Here is a 16155-nt window from a genome sequence, read left to right as displayed (position 1 = left end):
CAAAGGCGCCGTTGGGGAGCAGAATGCAATCTGAGGCGGTTCAGGCTTCCCAGGAGGGTGACAGGGAGAGCCGCGAGCCGGGAGGTAGCCGGGGAGAGACAGCAGGCGGCGCGCCGCCGCCGCGGTCCCGCCTCTACGCAGCCCCACCCCCCTGAGGAGGCGGACCAATGGGAGCCCGGGATGTTAGCGGGTGGGAGGTGCGGCCGCGTTGCTACAGCCAGAGCTGGGCGGCGGCGGGCGCAGCGGGAGGAGTCAATCCGATTCTGAGGCGGTGGCGCAATGGAGGGACTGGAAGGTGAGGAGGTGAGGGGATGCGAGCCGGGTGGCTAGAGCGCTCTTGGAGGCTTGAGGGGACTTTGGACGCCAGGTCCGGGCAGCAGAGGGCGAGTTCGGAGCGGCGGAGCCCGCAGCTCCTGATGGGGGCCGGGGCCAAGCGGGAGCCGGCGGACAGCCCCCGGCGCGGTGGAGCGTTTGGCTCCCAGGCTGCCCCGCCTCAGATGGTCTTCAGCTGGGCTTCCCCGCCCCAAGCCCGAGCCCCAGCCCGCCTCTGGCACCCGCTTGCACGTTCTTTCGATCTTGGCTGACTCCCGAGTTTCCGCTTGGTAATCACAGTGTCTGGCCGGATTTTATTTTGCTTGCAACCTGGACTCCGTTAATGTGCACGGCGTCCTCACCACCAGTCCGCCGGGGCCCCTGGGTGTGTCTGCAGCCTCGAGCTCCTGATACTCTCCTTAGCCAGTTTCTCAAAGTAACCGTTTTTCTATTTGTAAGGCGTCTTTAATCGGGGATGCCAGAGCACCCCCGAAGGAAGTGTCGCTGGCCAGCTTTAGAGCCGAGACAATAGATGTCCAAAAGGATTTAATGGCTTATTCACGGGGTCTGTGTAAGGAAGAGCCAGCATTTGTTCCTTATTTTGGGTTTAACCTTGAGTTGTAACCGTGACTCCAGATGTTGCTTTGTTCTCCGTTCTCCCACTTTTTCTCTATTCTCTGTACTCATTGTATCCTGAGTAATGACTGCGTTCGCCGAAAAACATGAGGAAAAACAACCAGCCGTCATTGGCAACAAGTTTCAAGATTTTTTTTTTTTTAAATTACTGTTTATCCGTCTGATGAAGAGGAAGCATTTAGAATTGATCCTGTTGTCTTGATTTAGCTCTTGTTTCCCCTCTTAATTTACATGGATTCGGGTGCAACTAAGAATGAGCAGTGACATTACATGCCATAGAGTAAGATATTTCAGATTGAGTTATAGGTTAAAAAGTGGACACAGATAACTTTTTCAGTGATGTATGCACACCAGCATGCAAGTGTCATAACCTGAGTGTGAGTCTATCTCATACTTTTGCTGTGAGGTAAAGCGCTCGCAAGTAAACACCTTGAGGATGATAAATAATCACAGTTCTGATAATTTTCCATTTGTAGGCAGCTCCAGTTATGCTATAACCTGTGAAGGTTTTGTTCTTTGCTTAATTTGATTTATAATTATTATCGTTTGCATGAAATAAAGGATTGTAAAGGAAGTGCTCCTTATTTTAAAAATCTTTTCTTCGAGTTCCTCTGAAGGCAGCTTTTGTTTTTGCCTTGTAATTATTTTAAAATTATTAATTATTTTAAAAAAATAGTTGAGAGGGAGAGAGATGGTTCCAGTCCTCTGGTTTACTCTCCAAAATGCTTGCATCTCCCAACCCCACCTGGACCAAAGCTGGGAGCTGGGAACTCAATCCAGGTCTCCAAGATAGGGGGCAGGAATCCTATTACTTGAGCCATCATCACTCACCTCCAGGGTTCAGATAATAAGAAGCTGGACCCAGGAGTCCAACCCAGGCATTCCTGTGGAACATGAGAGTTCCAACCAGCATTTTTAACCATTAAGCCAAACAACCCTCTGTTTTTACTTTATCTGTTAAAAGATTTATCTATTTATTTGAAAGGCAGAGCAACAGAGAGGGAAATCTTCCATCCTCTGATTCACTCCACAAATGGCCGCATCAACCATGTCTGAGCCAGGTCAAAACCAGAAGCCAGCAACTCCATCCTGGTCCCCTACATGGGCCGTCTTCTGCCTTCCTTGGCACTTTAGTAGAAAGCTGGATGGGAAGTGGACTAGCTAGGTCTGGAACTGACATGCAAGTATAGGATATTGGCTTAACCTGCCAAGCCATAATACTGCCCCCTTTCACCTTTTTTATTTAAAATACCTGGTGGTATTACAGTAAAGTGGTAGGAGCATTCTTTTATAAGGTTATCCTCTACAGACATAATGCTTTAGAAGGGCTTGCAGATTTTTGTAATAGTTTCAGTGGAGATCAGGATGTCCTCCCCCCCTTTTTAAACTTTGTTTTCTCTTTTTTTTTTTTTTTTTTTTAAAGATTTATTTGAAAGGCAGAGTGACAGCAAAGAGTAGACAGAAAGATCTTCCATCTACTTGTTGGTTCATTCCCCAAATGGCCGCAACAGCCAGGGTTGGGCCAGGCCAAAAACTGGAGCCAGGAACTTCTTTCAGGTCTCCCACATGGGTGGCAGGGGCCCAGGGACCTGGGCCATCTTCCCCTGCTTTTCTCAGACACATTAGCAGGGAGCTGGATTGGAAGTGGAGCTGCTGGAACTTGAATCAGCATCCATATTGTTGCCGGCATTGTAAGCAGTGGCTTTACCTGTTATGCCACAGTGCTGCCCCCTGCCCATCATCTTTTAAACTTCTCAAATTATTAGGCTTTGGCACTGCCCTGTAGAATTTGAGAAGTCTCACTCCTCTTTGTTGTAACTTTTGGTCTAATAATCAGGTGGGGGAATGGTGGGCCTAGGAAGTGATTTGATCTGGCCTTACCAAGGCAACCACAGATGGGATTCTAAATTCAGTATATCTGTAGCAGGCTAATTTTTAAGTTGGTAATTTTGTATGACCCATGAATGATGTTATAAACATCCAAGTGGGGGCCGGCGCGGTGGCTCACTTGGTTAATCCTCCACCTGCGGCGCCAGCATCCCATATGGGCGCCGGGCTCTAATCTGGGCTGCTCCTCTTCCCGTCCAGCTCTCTGCTGTGGCCCAGGAAGGCAGTGGAGGATGGCCCAGGTGCTTGGACCCCTACACCTGCATGGGAGACCAGGAGGAGGCTCCTGGCTTTGGATCGGCGTAGCTCCAGCCATAGCGGCCATTTGGGGGGTGAACCAATGGAAGGAAAACCTTTCTCTCTGTCTCTCTCACTGTCTAACTCTGTCAAAAAAAAAAAAAAAAAAAAATCCAAGTGGCCCATGGCAGAAAAAAGATTCCCCAACTCTGATAGCTGAAGACAACAATCATGTTCCATTAAGGTTTCTGATTTGTTTTGCTTTTTCTTAGTATAAACCTTTACTAGTTTACTGAGTAGTTCATCTCTATTAATTTATCCCACATTAATTATTTTTTGGTACTGAATTGGATGCCAGGTATCTTAATAGTATGTTGGAGGGACTTTCCTTTTTCAGCTCTGTGTTTTGGGCAATTCACTTAATCTTAACCTTAGTTTCTCAGCCATATATATATATATATATATATATATATATATATATAAAATGGAGCTATTTAATATAAACTAGTTGAAGTATGTTGGGTGTTAAATGATGTAGCATATTAAGTACATAGGAGGCCCCCTTAACATATGCTTATTGGATGGATGAAATTACAGAAGCCATATTGCAGGCTTAAAAGTGGCACATGTAGGTAAAAATACAGCATGCATGAAAGGGACTGTCTTCTTTCTCCCTAGATAACTATTGCAGGAAGATAGACTGGAGAAAGGAGAGGCTAGAAATACTCTGATGTAATGAGAATTTGAACTGAGGCAAAGGTAGCAGTGGTTTAAAAGGGAAGAAGGAAGATATCTCAGATGGAAAAGTGAGGTATGACTGCTGGACGTGAGAGGGGAAAGGAATCAAAGACATAAGCTTTCTAGCTTGTACTAGGAGTTACTGTCTTTAACCAACATAGAGGGATAAAGTAATGAGCTTGGTTTTGAAATGTATTTGTGCAGTACTTGAGGATATCTGGTGGGAAAGTCTAGTTCAGTATTTGGAAATATCTACCTGGAGCTTTTAGTTTAGTACTTATCAGAACATATATGCTATCAAATGGATGCAATCCCCAAGGCAAACCATATTTGATAAGTAAGGAAACAAACCGTAGAGAATTTAATATTTTGGGGGTTGAACAGCAAAGAAAATTGGAGTGAGAGGGAGTCTCTAAAGAGGTTTAAAATTTCTCAAGTAAGGAAAGTGGGGAAAAAAACTAATATTTATTGAATAGAAAATATGTGTCAGAAAAAGCCTAAAGCACCTTTTTTTTTTTTTTTAACGATTTTATTATTTATTTGAGAGGTAGAGTTACAGACAGTGAAAGGGAGAGACAGAGAGAAAGTCTTCTTTCCATTGGTTCACTCCCCAAATGGCAGCAACACCCGGAGCTGCGCCCATCCAAAGCCTGGACCCAGGTGCTTCTTCCCAATCTCCCATGCGGGTGCAGGGGCCCAAGCACTTGGGCCATCTTCTGCTTTCCCAGGCCATAGCAGAGAGCTGGACGGGAAGAGGAGCAGCCAGGACTAGAACTGGCGCCCATATGGGATGCCGGCAAGCAGGCGGAGGATTAACCTACTGCACCACAGTACTGGCCCCAAAGCACTTATTCTTAAATACTGCCTTGATTAAACTGCTTAGCTTGTGAGATCTGGAAAACCTGGGCTTAGGAGAAAGAAATACCACTGAAGCTGAGAAATACAGCAGTACCCAGGTTGTAGAAAGATCCAGTAGGATGAGGATTTGAAGGAGGGTTTCAGATTTGACAATTAGTAGATTGTTGGTGATCAGTGACATACATTCTTTAAAGGCTTAACTCTAATGCCTCCTTATTAAAGGGGCTTTCCTGATTGTCCCCACTTCCCAAAGAGCATCCTTTGGTTCTGTTTTTCTTGTTATGTCACTGTCTGACATTTTTAGAGGAATAATTGTTTTAATTATATTTCCTCTATTAGAAAAGTAGACACTCTGAAGGTCAGTCTTTGATTATTTTCACTCCTGTATCCTTAACTCTTAGAACAATTCCTGTCTTATATTTGGTGTTCAACAAATCAGTGGATCATTTTCAGTGTAGTGTTTAGGCCTGATAAAATCTACAATTCAGATAGGAATTAATGAGAGGAAAGGAGGGAGCTGACCAGAAAAGCTAAGTTGGCATTTCAAAAACTGTGCTACTCAGGACATTGATCTTAAATATCTTTTGGGGGTAGAAAAGATTCTTGATGGAACAAGCTTAGGGACGTAACAGCATACTACATATCTTTTTTTTAAGACTGAGGAAGAGAACACATTTAACTTTGTTTAATCTAGCAATTTCCAAACATTTAATCATGGTACAAGGGATTTAAGGGTTATTAGTGACAGTAGCAGAAATGACTGGTCACGTTCAGAGTTCAGACTTGGTAGGAAGTGTAGTGAAACTAGGAATGTAGGAATGAGTTTATTAAAAAAAAAAAAAAATGCAAGTCACTCTAAGATGAAGAAAGAAGTTTAGGAGTGGGCATTAACCCTGACATTTAAGACACCCATGTCCCACATTTCAATGTATGATTTGATTTCTATCTGCAGCTACTTACTCTTGCTTCCCACCAAGGTGGGCCCCGGGAAGCAAGCAGTGATGGCTCAAGTATTTGGATTCCTCTCACCCATGTGGGAAACTTTGGCTCCTGGTTTCAGCCTCAGTGCAGCCCAGTTCATCGTGGGCATTTGGGGAGTGAACTAGCAGCACATGGGGATTCTCTCTCTCTCTCTCTCTCTCTCTCTCTCTCTCTCTCTGTCTCTATTTATCTGCCTCTTAAATAATTTTTAAAAAAATGAAGGAAGAAAAAGAAGGTGACTTAGAGGTAGCACGTAGAAATCTATGGTTAGAGAGAGCTTGAGTATTTTGAGAGTTCAGAGGCAGATTTTCTAAGTTGTTTGATGAATTAGAGTGCAGGTGATTAAGGTAAAGTAGAAGATGAGTGTGTTTGTTGAATACATTAAGTTTGAATATTGAAGTCTCCTAGGATGAGCTGAAAAGAAAATTTTGTGAGGTATTGGATATTGTTACCTGAACGTAATTAGATTTTGGAAAGAAACTGGTATAATAGATGTTGTATGCTTCAAAAGAGGTTTATATAGTGTTGAAGGTTGGATTCAGATGTGCCATGATAGGGTATAAGACTTACCATCATTGCAGAAATAAGTCATACAGCAACAGATTCCAGAATTGTTATTAATTTCCAAGATTGCTTTTGAAAACATGTCACAACTATTTGAAATAACAGCATAGTGTCACATCATCTATATAATATACGAAGATATGATTTCCAGCCTTGTCAGATGAAAGTTGTTAAATATGACAACTCATAACAGAAGCAACAAGGTGTACTAAATAAGCTTTTTGAGGAGAGTCTGACTTCTTGAGAGTTTTAGTAAAGTACTTTGTTAACTCGATCTATCCATCTAGTTTGAATGCTTCATTTGACAATGTTTCCTCTCTGTAGATTACTCTTTTCTCTTAATATCATCTCTCTCTTATATTTTATAAGCTGAAAAATTTGCTAGCTTTACCCATCTCTGAGAAATTATTGGAGTTTTGAAAATAGTATTTTTCATTTTTGAAAATAGTATTTTTCATTTTTACAGGCTGTGAAGCTTTTTTATATGTTTTTATATGTAACCTTAACTTTTAAGGCAGATTGAGTAGATGTCCTTATTTGACAGATGTTAAACTGATTCCGTATGATTACATACACATTTCCTTCATGTAGTGAAGACTTCTTGCAAGGAGAGAGATAATCATGTGTTTTGGTATAGGTCTTTCCTGTTTCTCAGTTTCCTGTGTAGGCACGTGAGATGGTTTTCTCATCATTAGTACATGGTTCTTGTTTTTTATTTAAAGATTTATTAATTTATTTTGAAAGAGTTAGAGAAGGCAAGGCAGAGAGAGAGGAGTCTTCCATCTACTGGTTCATTCCCCAAATGGCTGCAATGGCTGGAGCTAGGCTGATCCGAAGCCAGGATCCAGGAGCTTCTTCTGGGTCTCCCATGTGGGTGTAGGGGCCTGCTTTCCCAGGCTATATTAGACAGCAGGACCGGCCTGCGCCATGGCTCAACAGGCTAATCCTCCGCCTTGTGGCGCCGGCACACTGGGTTCTAGTCCCGGTTGGGGCGCCGGATTCTATCCCGGTTGCCCCTCTTCCAGGCCAGCTCTCTGCTATGGCCCGGGAAGGCAGTGGAGGATGGCCCAAGTGCTTGGGCCCTGCACCCCATGGGAGACCAGGAGAAGCACCTGGCTCCTGGTTTCGGATCAGCGTGATGCGCCGGCCACAGCGGCCATTGGAGGGTGAACCAATGGCAAAAAGGAAGACCTTCCTCTCTGTCTCTCTCTCACTATCCACTCTGCCTGTCAAAAAAAAAAAAAACAAAAAACAAAACTAAAGAGAGCAGGACCAGAAGTGGAGCAGCCAGGTCTCAAACCAGCGACCATATAGGATGCCAGCATTGTAGGCGGTGGCTTTACCACAGCACCAGCCCCTAGTACATGGTTCTTGAAGCATATATTTTACCATCCACAAATGGTTTCTTTTCTTTTCTTTTTTTTTTTTTTTTTTAAGATTTTATTTATTTGAGGGGTAAGAGTTAACAGAGGGAGAGACCAGAAAGAAGGAACTTCCATCTGCTGGTTCCATCCCAAATGGCTGCAACGGCCAGAACTGAGGCAGTCCGAAGCCTGGAGCCAAGAGCTTTCTCCGGGTGTCCTGTGCAGGTGCAGGAGTCCCAGCACTTGGGCCATCTTCGACTGCTTTCCCAGGCTATAGCAGAGAGCTGGATCAGAAGTGGAGCAGTTGGGACACGAGTCAGCACCCATGTGGGATGCCAGCGCTGCAGGCAGAGTTTCAGCCCATTATGCCACAGCGCCAGCTCCAATTTAATCATTTTTATAGATGATGAGCTTCCTTTTTTTTTTTTTTGTATGTAACACCAGTAAGAAAGGTATCTTGTTATCCTTGTAGTTTCTTGCTAATGTGATTATAATGTAGGTTTTGTTAAATTACATGTTACAGAGAGATGGCAGTCACATATATCATTTAATCGAACTTCCTTGTTTTTATAAAAGAGAAATCTGAACCTTAGGTTGAATACTTGCATTTTGCCCAGAGACTCAATTCTCAGTGAAAGAGCTGGGAGTTGAAGTTAGATAATATAAGACAAATTCCAGGGCTTTTTCTTCCTTCCCTTTTTAAAATTAAAATTTATGTATTTATTTTAAAGTCAGAGTTAGAAAGAGAGGGAGAACCAGAGAGAGATCTTCCATTTGCTGGGTCACTCCCCAGATGGCTACAGCAGCCAGAGCTGGGCCAAGCTGCAGCCAGGAGCCAGGAGTTTCATCTGGTCTCCCATGTGTCTAAAGGGGCCCAAGCATTTGGGCCATCTTCAGCAGCTTTTCCCTAGCCATTATCGGAGAGGTGGATCAGGAGTAGAGGAACCTAAATGCCAACCAGTGCCCACATGGGATGGTGTCATCATGGGTGGTGGCTTTACCCATTGCATCACAATGCCAGCCCCCAAATACCAGTGGTTTTTCTACTACACTGTTAAGTCTTTTAATGTATACTGTTAGAACAAAATGTGACTGATTCCAAGGCCTGAGCTATTTGTTCCCAGTAGTTAATTTTTAAATGATTTTGTTTTGTCATCTATTTCATAAATATATATGGAAATATAATTTAAAGCAACTAGAATATGTAATACTTTTTAACAACTTGTGTTGATCAGTTTTTAAATCACTGCTTAGTTATTTAAAGGAATACTACAAGCAAGCTTAATAGGTTATCCACCATGTGGCATCACTTTGATCATCATTTTTAACACATTCTCAGTGAACCTAATGGAGTCTATCTAGCACCTGCCTCAACTTTCTGGCTTGTTAGTGGGTTAAGTGATACAGATAATAAGATTGCTCTCCCTAAATAACCTAGTGTCTGCTATTGGAGAAGGACAAATCAGACAAATCTTTCTTTTTTTTTCCCCTGCTTCACTGCCACTATAAAGACATTACCTCTCTACCAGTAAAATAGGGCAGTGGAGTACTAGAAGAATGAAAGAACAAAGATCTTCTGCTACTGTGTTTAAATATATTCTCACTGCTGTCTGTTTGGGTCACCTAGTTAGTTTTCTGTGCACTCACCAAATGTATTGGAACAAATTATAAGGAGTCATATTTGTAAGCTTGTTTATGTTACTTTAAAAAGAATTTTTCTGATTGTCTTTCATGTGATAAAAAATTTTAAAAACCAGTAAAATATTCAACTGAAAATATGGGAAAGATGTTACAGATTCAGGTGTCATTTTAATAATTATAAATTATGGAAATAAATTAGACTTGAAATTTAATTAGAAAATAAAATGACAAGTTGACTCAGTTGTGTAGAATTCCCCCCAAAATGTTAGTTCTTTTGATTATTTTCATGTTAAAATTTGTGATATCTTGGTATATTAATTTTTTTTTTTTTTTAAAAGGGGGATTTTTTTTTTTTCTTTTTTTTGACAGGCAGAGTGGATAGTGAGAGAGAGAGACAGAGAGAAAGGTCTTCCTTTTGCCGTTGGTTCACCCTCCAATGGCCGCTGCGGCCAGCGCATCTCGCTGATCCGAAGCCAGGAGCCAGGTGCTTCTCCTGGTCTCCCATGCGGGTGCAGGGCCCAAGGACTTGGGCCATCCTCCTCTGCCTTCCCGGGCCATAGCAGAGAGCTGGCCTGGAAGAGGGGCAACCGGGATAGAATCCGGCGCCCCAACCGGGACTAGAACCCAGTGTGCTGGTGCCACAAGGCGGAGGATTAGCCTGTTAAGCCACAGCGCCGGCCCGGTATATTAATTTTAATGGAGGGAAATTTATAACTACCTCTTCATTATTTAGGGGCTTATTTAGTGGCTCATGAGATCAAAATATCTCCAATAACTAATGTGATGAGTCTTAATATTATATGTGTAAATTTATGAAGGTTTGACATAATAAGGCTATACAGTTTGCATAAATGTATTATCTTTAGAGCATTGTACTTTGCATTGTCTGGTATTACACAGAATCAGTGTTATTTATTTTTTATTCTAAACTCCCTGGATATCTCAGGAAGCAATTTAATTGGGCATCAATGAAATTTTTTCATGCCTTGGAGATTAATAAGATAAATGTGGTTTTATATTTACTAATTTATAACAGAGATAATCTGTTAAGAAAATATAATAAATTGATTTCGTTAAAATACTTAAAATTAAATATTTACAATAGTATGTTTAGTTGTCCTTAACTTACCCTTATTCTGTATTTACCAAAGCCTGTTTTGATCACTGATAAGTCTTTTGCCCATTTTAATTGATAATTTTGCTTATTTCAAAATGAATCGAAGCATTTTTCAAAAGAGCTGACAGCCTACCAATAAAACTAAGACAACATTAATATTTGAGTTTCAGAATTTGAACAATGGGAAGTAATAAGTTCTTTTCTGTTCTAGAGAATGGAAGTGTTGTCCAAGTTGGAGAATTGTTACCTTGCAAGATTTGTGGAAGAACATTTTTTCCAGTAGCATTAGTGAGTAAACTGATTTGTTCTTCTTTTGAGGTTTAGTAGAGTTGTAACTATTCCATTCTTATAGCAACCCTCATGGAAAAAATTATATGGAATATTTTTGAAGAGATATTGGAGAACATCCTTTTTCAAGAGTCTCAGTTCTATCCATGCCATTCTTTCAGCTTACTCTGCAGACTTTGATCTTTAGAACTCCTCTATTAAAGTGTTAAATTATTCCTACTTCTGTGTGGATATTACCAAAAACAGAAAAAAACACTTTAGAAATATATGCTTGGGGCCAGCATTGTGGCACAGCCAGTTAAGCTGCCGACTCTGACACTGGCATTTCATGGGGCGCTGATTTGAAGCCTGTCTGCTCCACTTCTTACCCAGCTCACTGCAGATGGTCTGGGAAAATAGTGGAAAATGACCCAAGGGCTTTGGGCCCCTACCACCTGCCTCCAGTTGGGAGACTCAGCTGAAGCTCTTAGCTCTTGGCTTTAGCCTGGCCCAATCTCAGCTGTTGCAGACATTTGGGGAGTGAACCAACTGAGGGAAGCTCACTCTCTAGTTTCTCTCTATAACTCTGCCTTTCAAATAAAATAAATAAATCTTTTTAAAAATATGATAATATGTTTACTGATAGAAAATGATATGATGTCTGGGATTTGCTTTCAAGTACTTCAGAAAGCAGGGGCAAATGAAATGCATTGCTAAATTGTGTTTAATGAGCGGTGATAAGTAAATGGGAGGTCATTATACTCTCAACTCCATTATGCTTCAAATATTACAAAGAAAAATATTTTTTTCTGCATAAAAGTGCTCCTAAAGTATCTTATTCATTCATTAGATACTTTTAGGTATTTAGTATATACTAATAGAAGCAATTTTAACTGATTTTAATAAATACCAGCTAAATAGGGAATAATAAAAATCATGTCCTTGTGCCACATACACTTTTATGTAGGATAAAAATATTTCTTTGAGTATGGATCTGCTACATATGGATCTGCAACAATATACTGTGCATTCTTTTACTATTTCCAGTTTGTTTCTTAAAAACAAAGTGAGGAATTTATGATCTAAAGTGTCTCTTTGCTTTTAGGCATCTTTAAATTAATGATGGCTTTTTGTAACCCCTTAAAAACATCTTGCCTACACATTCAGGTTCAGTAATTTTTTATCATTTCATTATTTTTCTTTTTTTTAAAGATTGATTTATTTATTTGAAAGTCAGAGTTACACAGAGAGAAGGAGAGGCAGAGACAGAGAGACAGAGAGACAGAGAGGTCTTCCACTGGCTGGTTCACTCTCCAGTTGGCTGCAACAGCCCAAGCTGGCCCAATCTGACGCCAGGAGCCAGAAGCTTCTTCAGGTCTCCCACATGGGTGCAGGGGTCCAAGCACTTGGGCCATCTTCTGCTGCTTTCCCAGGCTATAGCAGAGAGCTGGATCAAAAGTGGAGCAGCCGGGTCTCGAACTGGTGGCCTAATGGGATGCCAGTGCTTCAGGCCAGGGTGTTAACCCATACTGTACCACAGCACCAGCCCTGTCATTATTTTCCATGAGTTTTCACAGATAGAAGTGCTCTTTTAAATCCCATTTATTTATCTAATATTTATGTAAGTGATGTTGTCACTGTAACAACTATAGTTTGTATAATCAAGTTTGGAAACCATGCATGTACTTGACATACAACTAAATTTATGACAACAGACATGGCTGAGTCTACTAGAAAGTACTGCTAGCTTCATTTTTATTACTTAGATATTTTATTCTAATAGCTGTAATTATAATGAAAACTGATAATAAGTATATAAAACATTGGGTTACTAATTGTGTACTGAAAACATAAGAGCCTCCATGACACCAAATAAATCTGTCTGAAATTTTCCTTTTTCCCCAAATAAGGTTTAACAGTTCCAGCTTCTGCAATGTTGATCAAAGTACAAAAAAAAAAGTGTTTTTAGAGGAGCAGATATGGTCTATCAACATACTTTGTATAGTGGAGACAGAATGTTTATTGATTAATTGGAAGTCTGTTAAGACAGTTTGCATTGTAATGTACTTAAATAAATGAGTTAACAACTATATATAACCATATATATATTTTTAAGAACCTACAAGAGTGGCACATTTGATAGCCCAAGAAAAATCCTTAGTGAAGAGATGTAGAAAGTTTGAGTTCTAGAAAAGAAGGAATAGTATATTAACCAACTCCTGTGCTGTTTCAATTGTGGTTATTCAAAAGTACTCCTGTTAAAGTTTGTAATCCTAACACTGATGGGTTCTCCATTTAACATTCTTTTTCCATTATCTGTTCAGATATTTGGTGAAGACTTTTTTTTCACTTAAGTAGCTCTGACTTGGTTACATTGTTTTTCTTATTCTTAATAATGTGAAAAGTAGAAGAATATTTTTAAAAACTCTAAAATTTTTGGAAGAGTATTTCTATATTATTTCATATCATGAGAAAGATAATAGCATTTTGTATATATGTTTTAAAACAATTATGGTTAAGGCAAATTATATCTTATTATTTAAAATATCATCAGGTCTTTAAGTTGAGCTAAGATTTTTTGGACTGATTTTTAAACTGATCTCAGTTAAATAAAATTTTGTAGTCTGCCTTTTTACAAAAAAAAAAACACACTGCATTTCTTCATCTTTACAGAAAAAACATGGGCCTATTTGCCAGAAAACTGCCACTAAAAAACGGAAGACTTTTGATTCAAGCAGACAAAGAGCTGAAGGAACGGATATTCCAACAGTTAAACCTCTGAAACCTAGGGTAATTATATAATCTTTGGGATACTGTGAATTTTGTTGTTATGTATGTTGAAAAATTGATAATTATCTGTTAGGCTAAAAAGTGAACAAAATTTTATGGTATGTGTTCAGTTTAGAAATTGTTAGAAATGGATAAAATGGAACACTTTATTTCAAATAAAATTTTAAACTGCAAAAGGGAGACCATGGTACTGTCTCAAATTTCATTTAGAGTGAAGTTTTGTTTAACATTGAGAGCCAGTTGCCAGCCATAGGCTGGAAGTAGTTTAAAAGTTTTCACACATTCTTTCTGAGTCATTGCTAGTTATTTCAGATATAAATTAAGGTTTCAACTGTTACTGTTTCTGGGCAGCAGTATAACCTCTTAATTCTGTATACAGAAAGTAAAGCAGTTATTCACAGGTATATTAGCTTGATAGAAATTTATTATCTTGTTTGAGTCTCTGGGGTATTTGTAATCTGCATCATACTTCTGCGGGGAGAATTCTATCAGTTGAGTTGACCACGTATAGCTATTGTCAGCTTATTTTCTTTCTTGGAACCAAGGCAGTGACTCTGCTGTGATAATCTCTCCTTAATATCTCTCATTTTTTGTGAAGAATAAATAAATCACTTGAATATTTTGACATAATTTCAACAAGTCATTTCAGTGAAAAGGTGAAGCTAAGTATCCAATTGAACAGATTTTTTAGAATAAAACCCTGGCTTTCCAGGGGTACAGAAGGAACATTCCCCTGAGGTGGAATTCATCTTACTAATAAAAAGTTATTTGTTAAAAGGGAAATTGGATGTTCATCTCCTTCAATTATGAATATTAATGGGAAGGATGGTGAAGTCTGAATAAAGTAGAGTTTTTGAAGTTTTATCTTTTAACCTGCCAGATGTGTGATTGTATTAGCTAAGGTAGATAAAGTAACGAAATCTGTAAGGGAAATGTAACAAAGTGGGTATGGGAACTGCCATAAGAGTCAGCCTACCTGGCTGTGCCACATATTATGTTGTTTTGGGAAAGTTACTTAATTTGTTTATGCTTCTGTTTATCTATGCATTAGTGATAATAATGGTGTCTAACTTTTGGGGATGTTGTGGAAATTATAAGATTATCCATGATAATCTCAATAAATGTTAGTTATCCTATTTCTTTGGTAAGTTATACTTAGTACTCTTTGGAAAAAGCCAAGTTAAAGACCATTGCTTTACAATAGTAGTTATTTGTGTCCCTACCTAAAGTGTGGTCCATGAGTGGTAATAGCAACATTATTTTGGGACTTACTAGAAATGTAGACTCTTAGGTCCCACCCAAACATACTTAGGATGTGAATGGGACTAAGTCCTGGGTGAGTCGCATGTACATTAAGTTTAAGAAGCAGTGTCTTAGAAGATTGAGCATTGTGTAGTTCATAATATATTTACCTATATCCTATATCAAGAAATCCTACCAAATATCAGGTAGAGTAAGGAAAAACAACTGTGAAAACTCCATTTTTGAAAAGGTATGGATAACCTATAGATTATGTATATATGTATGGGCTGCCTAAAGCTCTTGAGAGATTTAGGCTAATCTATCCATAAGACAAAATTCAAAAGTTTTTGGGAGATCTGTGGCTTTGATTCTGGTAATCTGCCACTGTAAGGGTAAGAAATTTATCCCTAACCAGGAGACATTGAAAAAGGGGAATAAAGGAATAATACTTTCTCATATATTTAAATATGTTATAAAATCTGAATACTTAAAAAAAAACACTATCACTTGGCATAAGATGGTCTGAACAGTGGAACTGAAGTTTAGAAATGGGTCCAACTCCAAAAGGGCTAATGGTATGATATAGGTGCTGTCCGGATTCTGTGTAGAGAAGATTCAATAAAGGATTCTGGGACAACTGTGTAGATGTATGTTGTGCCATATACTGCGATACTTCCAAATGATTACAAGATTTACAATTTTTGTTTTACCTTAGTATGAGATTGGCCTTGGCTACCTAACTGTAACAGCAAATCCAGAGGCCAAAAAAAGATCACTAAATTAAATTTGAAAAATAATTTTGCATATCAAAGTATCTACTAGCAAAGTCAAAAGACAAACACATTGTTTGGACAAGATAGTCTCCTCTTAAGAGTTATAAGAAATTGTTACAAAAATGCCTGGTAATACACCAAATAAATTGACTAGAATTATAAACACTTCATAGAACAGGCAATACAAATGATTTTCAACAATATGAAAAGGTGCTTGATATCATCCATAAGATAAAATTGGGTTAAATCTACAGAATCTACATAGAGAATACTGTTTTTCACTCTATCAGTCATTTAAAAACGCCAGAGTTTTATAACATACCTTTACTATGGGAAAACAGACATACAGTCTTACAAGGAGCATAAGTGGGTGTAATACTTAGTCTGTTACAATTAGAGTTGTGTTAAAAATGGCATAAAATACAATGTTACTGCATGAAGTTTCTTTTGAAATTTTTAGATTTCAGATTAAGGATTTCTGATAATAGAACATTTAAAATATTTTATTACCTTGTTTTATTTTGGTTTACTAAAATAATTTTTGATACTTTTTTTTTTTTTAATAGCCAGAACCACCAAAGAAACCATCTAATTGGAGAAGAAAACATGAAGAATTCATTGCCACCATACGAGCAGCTAAAGGCCTTGATCAGGCACTGAAAGAGGGTGGAAAACTTCCTCCTCCTCCTCCACCTTCCTACGATCCTGGTATATGAGATATTATTGACAGAAATACTAATCTGGACAG

The 16155-nt window shown here is 39.2% G+C and overlaps 1 protein-coding gene across 2 annotated transcripts in view; it reads left to right on the top strand.

Annotated features, from left to right (window-relative positions):
* Positions 1-216: 216 nt before the first annotated feature.
* Positions 217-16155, top strand: part of ZC2HC1A (zinc finger C2HC-type containing 1A) — a 48887-nt gene continuing 32948 nt past the window's right edge. For both annotated transcript variants that reach the window (XM_062188324.1, XM_062188323.1), the window contains exons 1-4: positions 217-295; positions 10547-10623; positions 13276-13392; positions 15974-16115. In XM_062188324.1, the coding sequence (XP_062044308.1) occupies positions 280-295; positions 10547-10623; positions 13276-13392; positions 15974-16115 (352 nt within the window). In that variant the 5' untranslated portion in view covers positions 217-279. The remainder of the gene's footprint in view (positions 296-10546; positions 10624-13275; positions 13393-15973; positions 16116-16155) is intronic.

The sequence above is a fragment of the Lepus europaeus genome, chromosome 4, assembly GCF_033115175.1.
Source record: "Lepus europaeus isolate LE1 chromosome 4, mLepTim1.pri, whole genome shotgun sequence".
In the NCBI taxonomy this organism is placed as follows: Eukaryota; Metazoa; Chordata; class Mammalia; order Lagomorpha; family Leporidae; genus Lepus; species Lepus europaeus.
Note: the sequence above shows the minus strand (reverse complement) of the source record. Positions and strands in the feature narration are given on the sequence as shown.